This window comes from Micropterus dolomieu, linkage group LG20 (assembly GCF_021292245.1).
Source record: "Micropterus dolomieu isolate WLL.071019.BEF.003 ecotype Adirondacks linkage group LG20, ASM2129224v1, whole genome shotgun sequence".
NCBI lineage: Eukaryota > Metazoa > Chordata > Actinopteri > Centrarchiformes > Centrarchidae > Micropterus > Micropterus dolomieu.
The window spans coordinates 5,946,496-5,962,504 of record NC_060169.1 but is presented as its reverse complement, the minus strand read 5'-3'; the positions used below and the strand labels follow the sequence as shown (position 1 = coordinate 5,962,504).

At 40.4% G+C, this 16,009-nt stretch overlaps 1 protein-coding gene across 3 annotated transcripts in view; it reads left to right on the top strand.

The window, feature by feature from the left end:
- Window positions 1-16,009, top strand: part of lrp4 (low density lipoprotein receptor-related protein 4) — a 128,665-nt gene that overhangs the window by 98,850 nt on the left and 13,806 nt on the right. For all 3 annotated transcript variants that reach the window (XM_046032355.1, XM_046032353.1, XM_046032356.1), the window contains 13 exons: window positions 96-221; window positions 1,101-1,235; window positions 2,294-2,419; window positions 2,908-3,138; window positions 4,233-4,389; window positions 4,925-5,142; window positions 10,367-10,543; window positions 13,130-13,255; window positions 13,986-14,194; window positions 14,454-14,535; window positions 14,651-14,756; window positions 14,853-15,054; window positions 15,282-15,471. In XM_046032355.1, coding sequence (XP_045888311.1) covers window positions 96-221; window positions 1,101-1,235; window positions 2,294-2,419; window positions 2,908-3,138; window positions 4,233-4,389; window positions 4,925-5,142; window positions 10,367-10,543; window positions 13,130-13,255; window positions 13,986-14,194; window positions 14,454-14,535; window positions 14,651-14,756; window positions 14,853-15,054; window positions 15,282-15,471 — 2,085 coding nt within the window. The remainder of the gene's footprint in view (window positions 1-95; window positions 222-1,100; window positions 1,236-2,293; window positions 2,420-2,907; window positions 3,139-4,232; window positions 4,390-4,924; window positions 5,143-10,366; window positions 10,544-13,129; window positions 13,256-13,985; window positions 14,195-14,453; window positions 14,536-14,650; window positions 14,757-14,852; window positions 15,055-15,281; window positions 15,472-16,009) is intronic.

The following is a 16,009-nucleotide window of genomic DNA, read 5'->3' as shown; positions in this document are numbered from 1 at the left end:
CATTCCTAACACATCAGTGTTCTTCATTACACTGATCTCTGTTGGTTGACAGATCTTTGTTGTCTCACGGGATTTATCATCGTATCTCCCCACAGAGAGTCCTCCATGTGCTTCCGATCAGTTCCAATGTGGGAATGGTCGCTGTATCGGTCAGAGGAAAGTGTGTAATGAGGTCAACGACTGCGGGGACGGGACTGACGAACACCCACACCATGACTGCCGTGAGTTCGTACGCCATCTCAGCATCTGTACTGCTGTGTCAAGACTAAACGTTAAGTGTTTGAGGGGGAAAAAAGGCTAAATGTAAGGCATGCACAGAATCTGAAGTCACACTTTCAGTTATGAAGACTGACATGCGTGTAAAACTTAATGACTGTTAATTGAGATTCATTAACAGTCATTGGGTGTCATTTGGTTAGTAATTACAGTTTAGTTTCAAATTTGACACGGCTTTAGAAACTTGCCATATCAACTTGACATTAGCCTAAGTAATCTTTTCACGCTGTCAAATGTAATGAAAGAGTAAGTGTAATAACTCCCATTATTACATAGATCCTTTACACTGAACACTTACAAGGGAGTTTTATTCAAAGTGGATTATTTTATTGCAATAAAATTATAGTAATAATTGTGTGTAATTCAAACGTGAGGGTGTTCTAAAAGGCAATTCATAAATGTGTTCAGTAAATTCCTTTACACGTTAGATTTTAATATTTCTTGTGTGCAAGTGGAATTTTTGGCTTGCAAGGAATCACCAACAATATTAGGGTTCGTCTTATGAGGGGCATGAAAATGTTTGTCAAGCGGAGTTTAAGGCTTAATGGTTGCCAGAGAGGAAAGATTAGCCTGTCACCTAAATCATTTAGAACCACAGAGTGTGTACCATGGCCAGTCAAAGAAATTTTACTGGCAATCTGGACTGTATTTGTTGAGATTTCATAGCCTGGATCATATTGACCAACATCACTATCCTCAGGCCTCGCTGCTTGTGGGCTGAAAATATTTCAAGGCTCAACACCAGATGAGTCAGATACTTTTAACAGTGTGTGGTTGTAGTTATAGTGAATCATCCTGCTGTAATGTTTCTGTGCGGTGTGCAGGGCCACGCTCCAGCGAGGGCAACTGTAACCAGAATAACGGAGGCTGCTCCCAGAAGTGTCAGATGGTCAGAGGACTGGTCCAGTGCACCTGTCACACTGGGTACCGACTGATGGACGATGGTAAAGCCTGCCAAGGTACGTCTGTTTGTGTGTGTGTGTGTGTGTGTGTGTGTGTGTGTGTGCACAATCAGCATTGAAAGTGAGTGAATAGACCGAGGTTGTTAATATTTACGACCTCTGCAGTTTGGTGATTGTTCAGTTGCTACCTTGTGGTACATGAGATAACTTCACTGACTCCTAAATCTGACAGTTTTATAAAATGGTTCTCCTGGTGGTGCTGCAGTGCTACTCATTCCTGCCACTTGGGTGATTTCGTGTTCACTTCTTTTATGACCCAAAGTTGAGGAAGTGGGCAACATAACATGTGAAGAAGATAAGTTTAGATTGGATGTCGAAGAGAGTCCAAGCCAAGATAACAAGTGAATCAAAGTTGTCTAGGAAAATGAAGTCAAAACTAAGCAACATACCTAAAATCTGTTTTCCCCAACTCCTATGGGGAAAAAAATTAAACTTAAAAACTAATCAGGAAGCATTTTGGCAGTGACATATTGCAAAGGAAGAGGTTAAAATAATGAAGTTTGGGGGAAAAAAATATAAAAAAATGTAATCTATATATCTTACTGATAATTTCTTTAACTTCTTAAATAAGCCCAGGCATCGATGTTCATTGCTGCAGAGTTTATGGGTTCACGCGTGTTAATCAGTCAGTCTTGATGTCAGAAGGATATTTCCAAAAAGTACGAACAAATTATCCTAGAACTTCATGCAAAGTTTAGCTGTAAGCAGACAAATTATTCACTAGAATTTGGTGTGGATCTGAATCTGGGATTTCTGCCACGAAGGTTTTACTGCCAGAATTTTGAAACTGTCTGGAGACATAATCAAACCTACTTGATATTTGTTTACAGATTCCGAGGATGTTTGCAGGGTCAAGACATTAGTTTAAAATTTAAGGGGAGTAACAAGAAGTTGGTTGTGAATGTGTTCCAAAAGTGTGAATGAGTTTTTTACCTTCCGGCCACCTCTGCAAACTTTGCTTTGTGTCTTGAATTCATTGGTAACCTTGTAGGAGTTAGACACCAACATCTCTCTGTCCCTCTCCTTTTGTCTTCTTCCTCTGTGGTCCATTCCAGATGTAGACGAGTGTGCTGAAGAAGGCTACTGCAGCCAGGGCTGTACCAACGCGGAGGGGGGGTTCCAGTGCTGGTGCGTGCAGGGCTACGAGCTCCGTCCTGACAAGCGCAGCTGCAAAGCTCTGGGTGAAGACCACTGTACTTTATTTCAACCTTGACATATGACCGCCGAGAGTCACCGGGGTTTGACCTTCAATAAAAACATGGTTGCATAGTGTTTATACTTGATTCACCAGTAACTGTATCCATTCCTCTGCCCCGGGGTCTTGGACTCAGAATGAGGTTGGCTCATTCGAAGGGTCTGGACTAGATTTAGATATGCAGCAAAGGTAGAATGCAGGCTTGGTACAGCAGCCCATCAATCTGCTGCAGACCAGAGTTAAACCCAGGTCAGGACAGTCTGTCAGGCAGCTGCCAGGACCCAGACCTTTACCTCCAGTGAGATTAATGCTCGCTGTTATTAGAAGTGACCATCAGTCCTAACTCACACGTCTTTGTCTCTTTCCTCTTTTGTTTCTGTCCAACTTTCACTTCATGTTTGGCCTCTCGCTGCTTACCTTTCCACTTTAATTGACATCATCTCCACCCCTGTCTGTCTTTCCGTCCTCCTTCAGGTCCGGAGCCGGTTCTGCTTTTCGCCAACCGTATTGATATCCGTCAGGTTTTGCCGCATCGCTCTGAGTACACCCTGCTGCTTAACAACCTGGAGAACGCCATCGCCCTGGACTTCCACCACAGCCTTGAGCTGGTCTTCTGGTCGGACGTGACACTGGACCGCATCATGAAGGCCAACCTCAATGGCTCCAACGTGGAGGAGGTTGTATCCACCGGTCTGGAGAGCCCAGGTGGGTACAGCGGCCAATATGATGCAGGTTCAGATGTAGGACAAAAGGCTCATTTATCATTTATTGAATATATTCAGCTCGACTGCTTTCTGACCAACTATACTATACTTTCACTCACTTCATCCATCACCTTGTTCATTATGAGTTCAGCAGTGTGACATCGAGTCTTTTTCTCTCTCTCTCTCTCTTATTTTCAGTCTCCTTGTTTTTTCTTTCTTTCTTTTGCTGTTTGTCTCTCTTCCTCTTTCTTTCTTGCGTTCTCTCAGCCTCAGGGTGTCTTGCTTTTTTGAACTCTCTCTTTATCCCTGGTCTATTGACAATCTTAGTTTTGTCCTTTATTACTAATCTTTTCTTCTTTACATTTTATATTAGTTTTGTTCTTTTTACTTGCTCTTTCTGTCTTTCTCTCTCTCCGTCATTTCAATTCAATGAAACTTTATTGCTTCATTATGTTAATAGCACATGCAATGAATTCATACAGTAACAACAACAAAAGTCAGATCGGAGAATAAAACAATTTACAGATGACATTTAAAGGAATAGTTCAACATTGTGGGAAATAAATGTTTTTGCTTTTTTCCTAAAGTGATGAGAAGAGGATTGGTATCAATCTCATGTCTGTGGGTTAAGTGTTAAGTCTAGCTTAGCATGAAGACTATACTTACCATTTCTTGATGAAGAGTTTATCCTTTGTCCCAGTTCTTCTGTTCAGCGTCTCCGGCTGTTGCCATGTTGCCAGATGCGGTTGGTGAGCACAGGTAGCTTCATATTTACCACACAGACATTCGAGTTGTATCTTTATCATGAGTTAATAATGCTCTCTGCATGAAAGCAATTATGTATATTTCCCAAAATGCTAAACTATTCTTTTAGAGAGAACCAAAAAAAAGCATCTTTCTCTTTCTTTCTCCTCTTCAAACATGCTTTTTTGGCTGGGCAAGGGATGTTGCATCGCCAACACATTTCCAAAATAAGAACACCAACAAGTAAACAAAAATAGCAATAAAAATGTTAAGAAATTAAAACATGCTATTATAATAGAGTTTACTATAAAACAGGTTCATATTCAGACACATTTTTTCTCTCCTTTTTAGGTGGACTGGCCATAGACTGGATCCATGACAAGTTGTACTGGACAGACTCGGGGACATCCCGTATCGAGGTGGCCAACCTGGATGGGACACACCGCAAGGTGCTGCTGTGGCAGAACATGGAGAAGCCTCGAGCCATCGCGTTACACCCCATAGAGGGGTACGATTCCAAACAAACACACATAAACTGCATAAATCACTACAGATGGTTTCAAATGTATACACACTCATATATACATATCCTCTATGGGTGTGTCCTAGTTGTAGTGTAGCAGCAGAGCAGGGATTAAAGTTTGGCAGCACAGCAGTGCCCACAGGCGAGCATCTGTGTGGAACAAGTATTTCATGACAGAGGCAGCAGCTAAGTGTGTTTTCATTCCTGGTTTCATATGCTGCAGTGGCAGGAAAGAATTCTGCATAAAGCCCCAGAGAAATGGTTAGCTACAAAACTCATTCACTTTATTAGGTAGCTCATTTGCATGGGATAATTGAAAAATATCCCCCAAAAAAGTAGCTCTTCCCTCTGAGGCTGGTCAGAACAGATGAGTGATGATGAGGACGACATGAATGTCGAGCACAGAGGAGACTTTTTGTTACATCACACATCTGCTGTGTCTCTAATCCTGACAACAATCTGTTTACCTCAGGAAAACAGGGAATTAATGTAACAATGATTGTCCCACTTTCCTCCTCAGTAAGATCTACTGGACAGACTGGGGCAACACACCTCGCATTGAGTACTCCAATATGGACGGCTCCAACCGGCGGGTCATTGCAGACACACACCTGTTCTGGCCCAACGGCCTCACCATCGACTATGCCGGCCGCCGCATGTACTGGGTGGATGCCAAGCACCATGTCATCGAGAGGGCTGACCTGGATGGACGCAACCGCAAGGCAGTCATCAGCCAAGGTATACTCCTACTTGTTCTCGGTCTTTTCTGGCTAGTGTGGGCATCAAGAACCAGTTTAGAGTTGGAGGTAATTACAGATAGAACTAGGATATTGTGAAGAAACATGCCCTTTCTTTCCGCTTGTTGATTCCCTTTCTTCCTTGACTGGTACGTATATGTTTTGTGTTTTTGTGGTTGACCGAATATAGGGGATTTCTGAATATATAAAGGGGGTCTATGAATCCTTTCATATATTTAATTTAACATACAGTAAAACCTAAAATGTACCTGTATACCTCGTAAACCTGAAACATGACACTCATGTTTTTTTATTGAAAGCTCTTAGTGGGAGGGAAAGAAACAGGAGAGATGTGGTCTACAGAGGTCTGGCTGGAGTTCAGATTCTTATTAATTACAACACACACACACACACACACACACACACAGTGGGACAGCTATAGCATATAGCATGCTGACACTGCTTCATTATACCATGTGGAGTTGATCAATGCCATATTTTTTTAAAGACCATGCGCATGTGTAATGAAACTGAAATACGTGCCTCTGTTTATGATGTTGTTTCCAGCAGTGAAGCCTGAGTGTGTGTGTCTGCGTGTGTGTGCAGTAAAAGCGGAGAGCTGGCATTTACATACTTTATGTAAACAGACAGGGCGCTGATTTGTCACACAAGCTCTGGCCTGCTTCTGAGACCTCATGTAAGATTTGTTTCTCAGTTTTTGAACTCTTCTTACATAACCTTCACATTTCTCAGTCAGCAAAACAGCAGCCAGCAGGACTCTGATTACTGGGTTGTTAGTGTCAGTTTAACTTGGCAGTGATATTAGGGCAGAGCAATGAAAGCAATACAATGACAACTGACAAGGTTGTCGTTCTGGCTCGTGAGGGAAGCTGACCAGGGACAGAAACATTTTAAGGAGGTCAGTTATTCCAACTCTTCAAATTAATACAGTTGCTTTTCCAACTTCAGATCAATCCACTGTATTGACTCAGTGTTTTTAAACCTCTACTGCAGGCTGAAGGTGGATCATGAAGTTATCCATATTGCATCCATGTACAGTATTTCCATGTAACCAAGTAAATGGGTGTTTTCAAGGCCAAGAAATCAGTTTACACCGGTTCAAAAATTAAATCATGAATTTTGGAGTAATAACATATTAGAAAGTGTGCAGTGTGAGCACAAGTTTCAGCTGATAGACTGGTTTTCTTTCCTCTGATGAAGTTAAAAAAGACTGTGGAAGCAAATCAATGACAATCAAGAGTGTTTAAGAGTGTGAAAAGAGAGGGACAGGGGAAATATTTGATGAGGGGTGTATGTGTGTGTGTGTGTCTGCGCGCCATCAGCCCTGTGAGCTCTCCTTAATGTGTGTGCTCTCAGGATAAAAGGCTGTAATTGGGCCTGTCCTTCCTCCACAGCCTCTGTTTGCTCAGACAACACACAGGACAAATGGGACGTGTGTGTGTGTGTGTGTGTGTGTGTGTTTGTGTGAGTGTTCATTCTGAGCCTCTGTGCCCAGGAATGTTAACAAGTGTCTATCTCCCTACACCTACAGTTTTTTGTGTGTGTGTGTGTGTGTGTGTGAGTCTGCCTGCTAGCTGGATGTGTGCCAGCTGCTGTGTCACTGGAGCTGGACAGCAGGCGGGTGTTATAGATAACGCTGCTATCCAGTCAGCACACCTGTGCATCTTGAGGTGGGGAACAGGAAGAGAAGGGGCTGCTGGTGTTTTCCTGTGAAAAAGAAGATGATGACATATTTTGTTAATCCCTATAGGGGAAATGCTTTTTGTGTGTGTGTGTGTGTATTGTAGGGCTGCACGATTTGAAGAGAAAGTCATATTTGGACGTCATTATTGTGGACAATATTGCAATGAAACAAATGGTAGGCTACTAATAGTCTACTTGCTTAATTATCAAGGAATGCATGAAATACTGACATTTTGAAATGTGTATTACTCAACTTGAATAAAGTTAAAACAATATTTATAATTATAACAAGTGAAAAAGATGTAAAACAGAACAAGGGGAGCGTGTTGCTCTACAGAGGAGGCGGCACACTGGAGCGGGCTCAATGTACATCTATCCACTGCAGTGTCTCTATCCACAACCTGGAGGAGGAACTGTGTGTATTAAATAAAGAGTATACTGTTTAGTTAATAGTTTACTGTTAGTATAACAATAATATATTAATTACTACATTCATTAGAATTTTATATAGTCTAATAGTATACTTTTTTTTACCACTATTTCATTTCTGTGGGTTGTTTTATTTATTTAATCCTTCTGCAAGCAAAATGCTCTACATTGGGCTCTAATTTATTAATGCGAAGTACTAATTTGTTAGTAATCATTTTGTTCAACATTTAATGATTTGTTGTAACATGTTAAACTATTAAGTAATCGCACATGACGACATCGCGATTGCAATTAGATTAATCGTGCAGCCCTAGTGTATTGTGTATTGACGTAATCTCACAGTACATCTGCCTGAGGACACATGCTGTGTACTGCAGTGATGCCCTGCAGAAATAAATAAAAAGATAAGCACTAAACTTATCCTATATTGCAGTCCATCTCTGTACGTATAAGCCGAGCAGTGTTCTGTCCAGCTGGCCGTGACGTTGCTGATGACCTGTGGATAGAGAGTGTGACAGATTCAGTTGAGGCGTGAAAGTGCCAGGAGGCGCCACATGTAGATTAAAGGGGACATTACTGTGAAGGCTGGGTGGTACGTTTGATGCCCTGTCGGCCTGCAGCTGCTCCTCCAGCTGTCCCGGGAATAAAGGAGCAGGAGGGGTGGGGTGTCGGTGCAGAGACGACAAGGAAGAAGGTGACCGTATCAAAACAAGGTGCCTCGTTGCTGTCAAGGACTCGGAAGAGGGAAGAGGGTGCACTGTTGTGTCCCTCATGTTAGGATAAGATCAGAAAACCCACACATTCAGCCAGTATCAGCTGGCACACACCTGGACCTAACTGAGGAAGACTTACAAGGAAAATACAGGCATGGTCTCGTAGTTTTCAACCGTCTTGACTGATTCTTAATTTTTAAAAATCATTCTTTTTTTGTTTGTAATAACTTGTAAAATTACTTTGTACTTCTTTACATATTTGACCACAAAGTTCACGATTTTAATCATAGATTTCCTATTTATTTTCTTATATCGCTGCTTGTATTTAAACAACATTTAACATTTGAGAACTTGTTATTGTTAAATGAGAAAAGGTATTTAGTAGAAAATGTATATATCTCTCAAGGAAGGTTTCACATCAGTATTGTTTTGGGATTGGTACCAAAAATCAGGCATTGTATCTGCACTTGAATATTTTCCAACATACCCAGTTCCACTCAGGACACATTGCTAAGGTGCAAGTAGTAGGCAGATGTAGAAAATAAGCATGTGGAATTTCATTGCCTTGTGTTGTAGGATGACAAATAAATGTACCATGGAACTTAAACAAATATGTTGTTGCACTTAACATAAAAGTATATACATGTACGTATGTACATAACTAACAACAACTAAAACTTGTGTCATTAAGCTTACACTCAAGCTTACACACACAGTTCAGGGTGATACTCATGGTTCATTATCATTCTGGTCTCTCTCCAGCTTTAGCCATTTACCACTTGACATTTATGCCGTGCTGTAAAACACTGTCATTAAATGAGCAGCGCTGTTTTTAAAAGCCATGCACCAACACGCTCGCCACATCACCGCCACGGCTCTGCAGAAATACATTTTTCCATCTATTCTGCACTCTCATGCAACTGGTGGTGTGGCTACTTCACCGGAGTAGGATTAAGCTGGAGAGAGAGGAAGAGAATTAATTTGGACGAGTGTGGAGGAGTCATCCTGAACAGATGTCCCCAATAAAGACAAATCTGCGAGGAGTTCCCTGTTACACATTAGTATTTAGGCCAGGGTTCCACTCATATGGGCTGTGAACACTGATACAGATGATTTTTGGCACCTCCCTTTTTAAAGGCCCTGAAACATATTTTCGGATTTCCGCTTCTTACTAACAATTGATGCAGTTTCACATAAATACATTATTATGTGCCAAAGTTCGAACAACAAATTTGACATGAACAGTTGTTTTATTTATGTTTTCCCTGTGTTCTGCTCTTTCGAACTAATTGAAATTAGTTATAGTTTGATTATTGCTCATTTAGTCACTAAAGTTTAAGAAATTTTGTACTTAAGACATAAAGTTTTAAGACAACAAGGCCAAAAAAGAAATTGTTTTCAAAAAAAAAGTGTTTTCACAAAGGCATTTCTCTTAAGCTGAACAGCGTCTTCAAGAGCACATTTAACACAATATGTTATAGAGTAATGCAAAACACATGACAACAAAGATAGATACGAGCAGATCACAGACCCTAAGGGATGGAAAGAAACAAGCAGAAAAAGAGGAAAAAACAGCATTTAGACATACACATTACATGGGAAGACCTTATACAGTGGCCTCAGAGCTTGGATACATTACACAGATCAGAGAGTAAAGATCACATTTAGACCAACAGACACTAAAACTCTACCGTTGGCAACCAAAATTTTTGTTTTGGATTAGAGCACCCATACTCTATACACACCTTACAAGTGGTCGAGAAAATCAATTACTTTCCTTCAGATTAAAATCTCCCTTTTATAATGAAAGCTTAAAACTACAAAGTAAATAACAATTTAATTGTAGACCAAGACAAGAACTGACTAAAATCTGTCCAGAGTCTCAGGATCAGTCTGATCCGGTTTAGGGCTGTTCTTGATCTTGCGTTCAGATTCTGGATGGAAAAGTCGCATTACTTAAGGAAACCGATGGAGCGCCTCTGCTTTTGCTCTGGCCACAACTAAACCAGCTAGAGGCCAATGAGAGGCAGAGTAATTGAAAGCAGCTCTAAATTGGGACGATATGACATCAGCCACGGCCACAGGGCTTAATGGGAGGATGTTTGGAGAGAGTTGGTGGAACAAGCCAAAAGCAGCATTTGTTTCCTTTCATATTTTTGGGTTGGGATTTGAATGTCCAGATGAACCTCACTGAATCATACTTCTTTGCTCATTATAAAGGTGTCAAACTTAACGCCTGTGTTTGTTTACTTGATGATTACTTCCCTTAAAAAACAGCTAGTTCTTTCATGAAAAATGTCATTGGCCCTTTGCTGGTTTTATTACACACTTCATCTCAGCCTTTGTGAAACCTCTCTGTCTCTCTCTCTCTATCTGTAGGCCTGCCCCACCCGTTTGCCATCACGGTGTTTGAGGACAGCCTCTACTGGACTGACTGGCACACCAAGAGCATCAACAGTGCCAATAAATTCACCGGCAAGAACCAGGAGATTATTCGCAACAAGCTGCACTTCCCTATGGACATACACACCCTGCACCCCCAAAGGCAGCCTGCAGGTCTGTACACAGCAGTGTAGCTAAATCTTAAGATCTTAAAAGTTTGTTAAATAGCCCTGAAATGTCCTAGTAATCACTACAAAACTTGTGAGTGAGAGTAGCCGGTGTACCCCGTGGGCAAAGACGGGAGCTAAATAGTGTAAGGTAAATTGTAACATTGTTTAAGCCTGTTTCAGTACAGAACACACTGTTTAGTTTTTTTTTTTAATAAGCTTTATCGAATGCTATGTTGTTGTTGTTGTCATTGTTAAGAACAATTTTTTACTGCCATTGTCATCAAATGACAAGGTCACAAAACAGCTTGATTCAAGGCAATCAATAGCTTCACAATGGGGAAAATAGAATAGTCTTCCTAGACAAAAGGTCATTGACGTCACAGTAAGTGACATACTTGCTGTTTCAATGGTTGTAGATTCATTGATTTTAATGTCTGAGCTTGTTTTATTGGTTACAAAGAAGCATTGGCAGTAACATACACAGTAAATGGACAAAGAGCAGTGCGAGTTATTGTATCGTACATAATTTCAGCTTTAAAAAACTCATGAGGCTCCTTATATGTTAATTTGTTCACCCCACATCCCCTCAAATATGTCTGTGATTGGGTGTATTTTATTTTTTTTTTAACTGAATTCTGGGTGAAAACAATGTACCCTTTTTTTTTGAAAACAACTAAGTTGCCTGAAGCTGTAGAAAATGTTGTCATGCAGCAGGCAGGAGAACAAAATGCTGAATAAGAAAACATCAAACAAAAACTCAACATGGATTGAGGGTGGAAAATGATCTGGTCTGGAAGAGACATGGAAAATACGAACCTTCTTTAAGGGTATCATTGCTCACAGAAGTGAACCCTTTTCCCACACGGTGGCAAAGCCAGAGTTGATGGAACGATTTGTTGCACTAGTGTTAGACCCTGTGATGAAGTTACCAGTTGAGGTGTGTTATCAGCATGACAGCAAAGACTTGTGTTCTTTGCTAACAAACCATGCTGAACTCGAGTTCTGGACAAGAGAAAGTTTTGGTTATTGTGCTGATAAAATATTCTAACAGTCCGACACTAATATGAACTGTAAGCCCTTTTCCTTTCGCTTTGATTGCGATTTAGAGAGACATTTGTTCATATCTGAATGTAACAGAGTTGAACTTTGCATCAGTTGCACAAAGAAAAGATGCTTCAGAACTCGGACACAGTGTGGCATTTAGAAAAACAGAAGACTAAAGCTCTGTGCTCGATGTGTAGTTCATTAGATTTCTTAAATAGAAAAGCCTTAATTATTCAAATGAATTTATTTCCAAAATGAAATGCATAAAGTAAATACACTGTTTATAGTCTACTTCATAGTTAACAGGAATAATTTGTCATTTTTGGAAATCTGCTTATTTGCTTTATTGCCAAGAGTTGGATGTGAAGATCGACACCACCCTCATGTCTTAACACAAAATATTTATTTCAAAATATCTCACACCTGAAGGTGCTAAAAAAAAAATCAATGCTATGATTTTCTCACATATAATGTTTAAATGCTCAGTCTCTTACAACTGATACAAATATAAAGCCTGTACAATCTGTATACAAACCAGCTCTCAGTGCCTCTCATTGTAATATACTTCCTAGGTAAAGTCTTCTTTGCTGGGACACCGTAATGATATAGCCACTCTGACCTTTCGTTTGAATATAATTTGAAATCTTGATTAAAAAGCAACAGACCTGTCATCATACAGAGTCACTGCATGCTTGCCTTGTCAGCTCTCATTTGCTGGGTTTCTTGTCCGTGTTAGTCTTTTAGGATCTCTTCTGGTTTTACCTGTCTCCTATAATGTAATGTGATTTTATGTTGTCATATTTTAACTACCTGCACCGACTGTCGACTCAGCATTGTTATGTATTAAGAGCCTGCATTGTAAATGTCCTACTTCGCATAATGTTGCCGTACTCATCTTTTTATCCTGTTCAGCTGCTTCATGTTTTCACCTGCTTTCTGCTGTTCTTTTCATGTTTTTATTGTTGTACTAATAACTAATTTAACATCTGGCCAAAGCACCACATTTGGAAATTTGCCTTTTGGCTAACACTGGTACATGTACAGTGATGTTGATCAGTGTGCAATGTCTCTGGAAAATAAATTAATGAATAGAACGAAGATTAGCTTAGCTCAGCATAAATACTGGAAGTAGGGGAAAACTGCTTGTCTCACTCTGTCCAAAGGTAAAGAAAAACCTCTTTAATGAGTTTAAAGGAAAATTCTTCTTTTTACAACCCATAATTAGTTTTTATAGTTTTGCTGATACCTATCAGTCACTATAAGACATTCCTTACAATATTAATTAGAGATATTGGTCGTGTATGAAATTGGTATCACTGTTGCTGAAATCACTATGTGATTTATGAACATAGTTATAAAAGAATGATGAGCAAAACCACGCAAACAAGACCCATGTAGAAAGAAGTGACCTTTGTGTTTTTATTGGCATTTTTGCATTAATTTGAGAGCCCACAGTAGAGAGGCAGACGGGAAACAGCCTCTTCAAAAGGTTTCTAACCATATAAACCATCATTTGCTGAGTGGTGTGTCTCTGTCTCTCCTGTAGGAGGCAGGAACCGTTGTGGCCCCAACAACGGAGGCTGCAGCCACTTGTGTCTCCCCAGCAACAAGACGTACACTTGTGCCTGCCCCACTGGCTTCAAGAAGGTGGACCACTACAACTGTGCAGATGGTGAGTCCCTCAACACCTGGAACTTTAATATGTGCCTTAACTGAGTTGATGTTACATATTTATTCATTTATGTAAGAACGAATGCCAGTTACCACTTGACAATTATTGAATTAATTAATTAATTATTAATTTTCATTTTTAGTGGTTATCTTAAGACAACCACAACCATGTTTCTGTCCTGGTGGTTGAATTTATACATATTTGTCTAAGTGGAGTCTGGAATAAAAAAAAGTCCTCTTTGGTTTTCTGCCAGAGGATGTCTTATATTTCCTGTGGCTCATAAAAACTTTAAAAAACGAATCCAAAAAGACAAAATAATAATGCAACATGCATTTAATCTTTCTGACCAGCCTGGCAATCAAAGTGTAGATTATCACAACAGAGGGTTACAAGACATCCACTAAAGTAATATTTCAACTAATGGAAATTTTAAACAAGTTAAATTACAAGTTACAGTGAAGTGCTTAACTAAAATTGATGATTTAGGCAAAATGTTTGCAGTTTTTCTCTACCCTATGAAAGACACATTCACACCCTGTAGTCATTAAAATATTACATTTTATTATCATCTAGATTATTACATTAGACTGAGAGTTATGATTTATGATATTAATCGTCAGTTTGTTTGGATCTGTTAGATGTCTGTGTATTAGTGCTGTTCTGCTGTGTTCACTGTTCACCCCACTGTTAAACCTAGAAAACTGACAGAAGACCTTTGGTCTTTAATCAGGTCTTGACAAGTTCCTGCTTTTTGCCCGAAGGACGGACATCCGACGAGTCAGCTTCGATACAGAGGACATGTCTGATGATGTCATCCCTCTGGCTGACGTGCGAAATGCCGTAGCACTGGACTGGGATGCCAAAGATGGCTACATCTACTGGACGGACGTCACCACCGACTCCATCAACAGAGCTCTGTGGAATGGCACCAAGCAGGAGGTCAGTGGCATCCAGCCTGACTGAACTTGACACTGAAATCCCATCAGCTCTCATCTATCCAAGAACTAACAGAGAGGAAAAACAGCAGAGGACAGCACGATTTGAATTTATGCAATACTGCCATCTACTGCAGCTGATGTGAAAGTGCAACAGCAATTCGTGTTGGCTCTAAGCATGTCTAAAGATACAAGATGTAACTTGAGGCCGCATTGAATCCTGAATGGGAGAATTCAGATTTTTGTTGTACCTGTTTTTCCAGGTGGTGGTGGACACCAGCCTGGAGAGTCCAGCAGGTTTGGCAATTGACTGGGTGACCAACAAGCTCTACTGGACTGATGCTGGTAACCAGCTTCATTTCACATTATGTCAGATAAAATCAGATTTCTGATGCATTATGTACGATCACCTGCATCATAGTGTTTGCTCTTGGATTTCAACCACTTGTGTGTTTTTCAGGTACAGATCGTATCGAAGTTTCTAATGCTGATGGGAGCATGCGGACTGTCCTGATATGGGAGAACCTGGACCGGCCCAGGGACATTGTCGTCGATCCAATTGGAGGGTGAGATGATTAAAAAGATTTAACAAGTAACATATGAACCTATTTTTGTCATGGCACATTACATTCTTTCTCATTTGTCTGATTCTTTCTCTGTAGTTTCATGTACTGGACTGACTGGGGTGCCAACCCAAAGATCGAGCGTGCAGGAATGGACGCCTCTAGTCGCATCGTCATCATCTCATCCAATCTCACGTGGCCGAACGGGCTCGCCATTGACTATCAGACCAAACGCCTGTACTGGGCCGACGCTGGCATGAAGACAATAGAATTTGGCAACTTTGATGGTTCTGATCGACAGGTAAAGGGTGTTTTAATGATGCTATGCTTTCATTTTTATCCTCACAAAGTTAATGTTTTCATGCTGATTAGTTTGTGAATTTTTTTAAACTTAAAATGTTTTATAGTAGGAATAATGTATTTTGTTGAATTATCCTCGTTTGAGATTTGCGTTCTAGTTTTTCTGTTGATGTAGAAATCAGCAATGTTCAGATCTAATCAGACCTCTGCTACTGTTTTTGCGTACAGGTTTTGATTGGCAGTCAGCTGCCTCACCCATTTGGCCTGACTGTACACGAGGACAAGCTGTACTGGACTGATTGGCAGTCCAAGAGCATCCAGAGCGCTGACAAGCTCACCGGCTTGGGACGGCAGACACTGGCTGAAAACCTAGAGAACCTCATGGACATTCACATGTTCCACCGACTACGGGAGACAGGTCTGTGTGCATCCACGTGCTAGATCAAGACTGTACATGTACAGCAAAGTCTGTAGTAGTACAGTGATAGTACATTTTTCATAGTTTTGTCTCTGTTCTGCTATACATTGGCCCTGAAGTGAATGAAACAGTATGAGGTTTAAGTGCAGGCTTTCAGCTGTAATTTGAGGATGTTTACATCGACATCGGATCAACTGCGGGGTAACTCGAGCCATTTTCAGTAGCTAATTACTGTTATTTACCTAAGCTTGGCAAATGGGCCTCCAGGACTCTGAGCTATGGAGCAGTCTGTCTTGTTAGCATAAGCTTAAACAGACAAAGTGTAAAGCAGTATAGAGTTAGTCAGTCAGATGTCTGATTTTTTTATTTTTTTTCCCCCCACATGGAAATAAGCTTTTGGTTATGCATAGTACAAACTTGTCATGTTTAATATCACCAATATAGGCCTGGAGTTTAGCTTCCAGAAATAATATCAATTTAAATCGAACTATTGATCAGAATAATCAAAATTAGATGTTTGCCATATATTGTTCAGCCC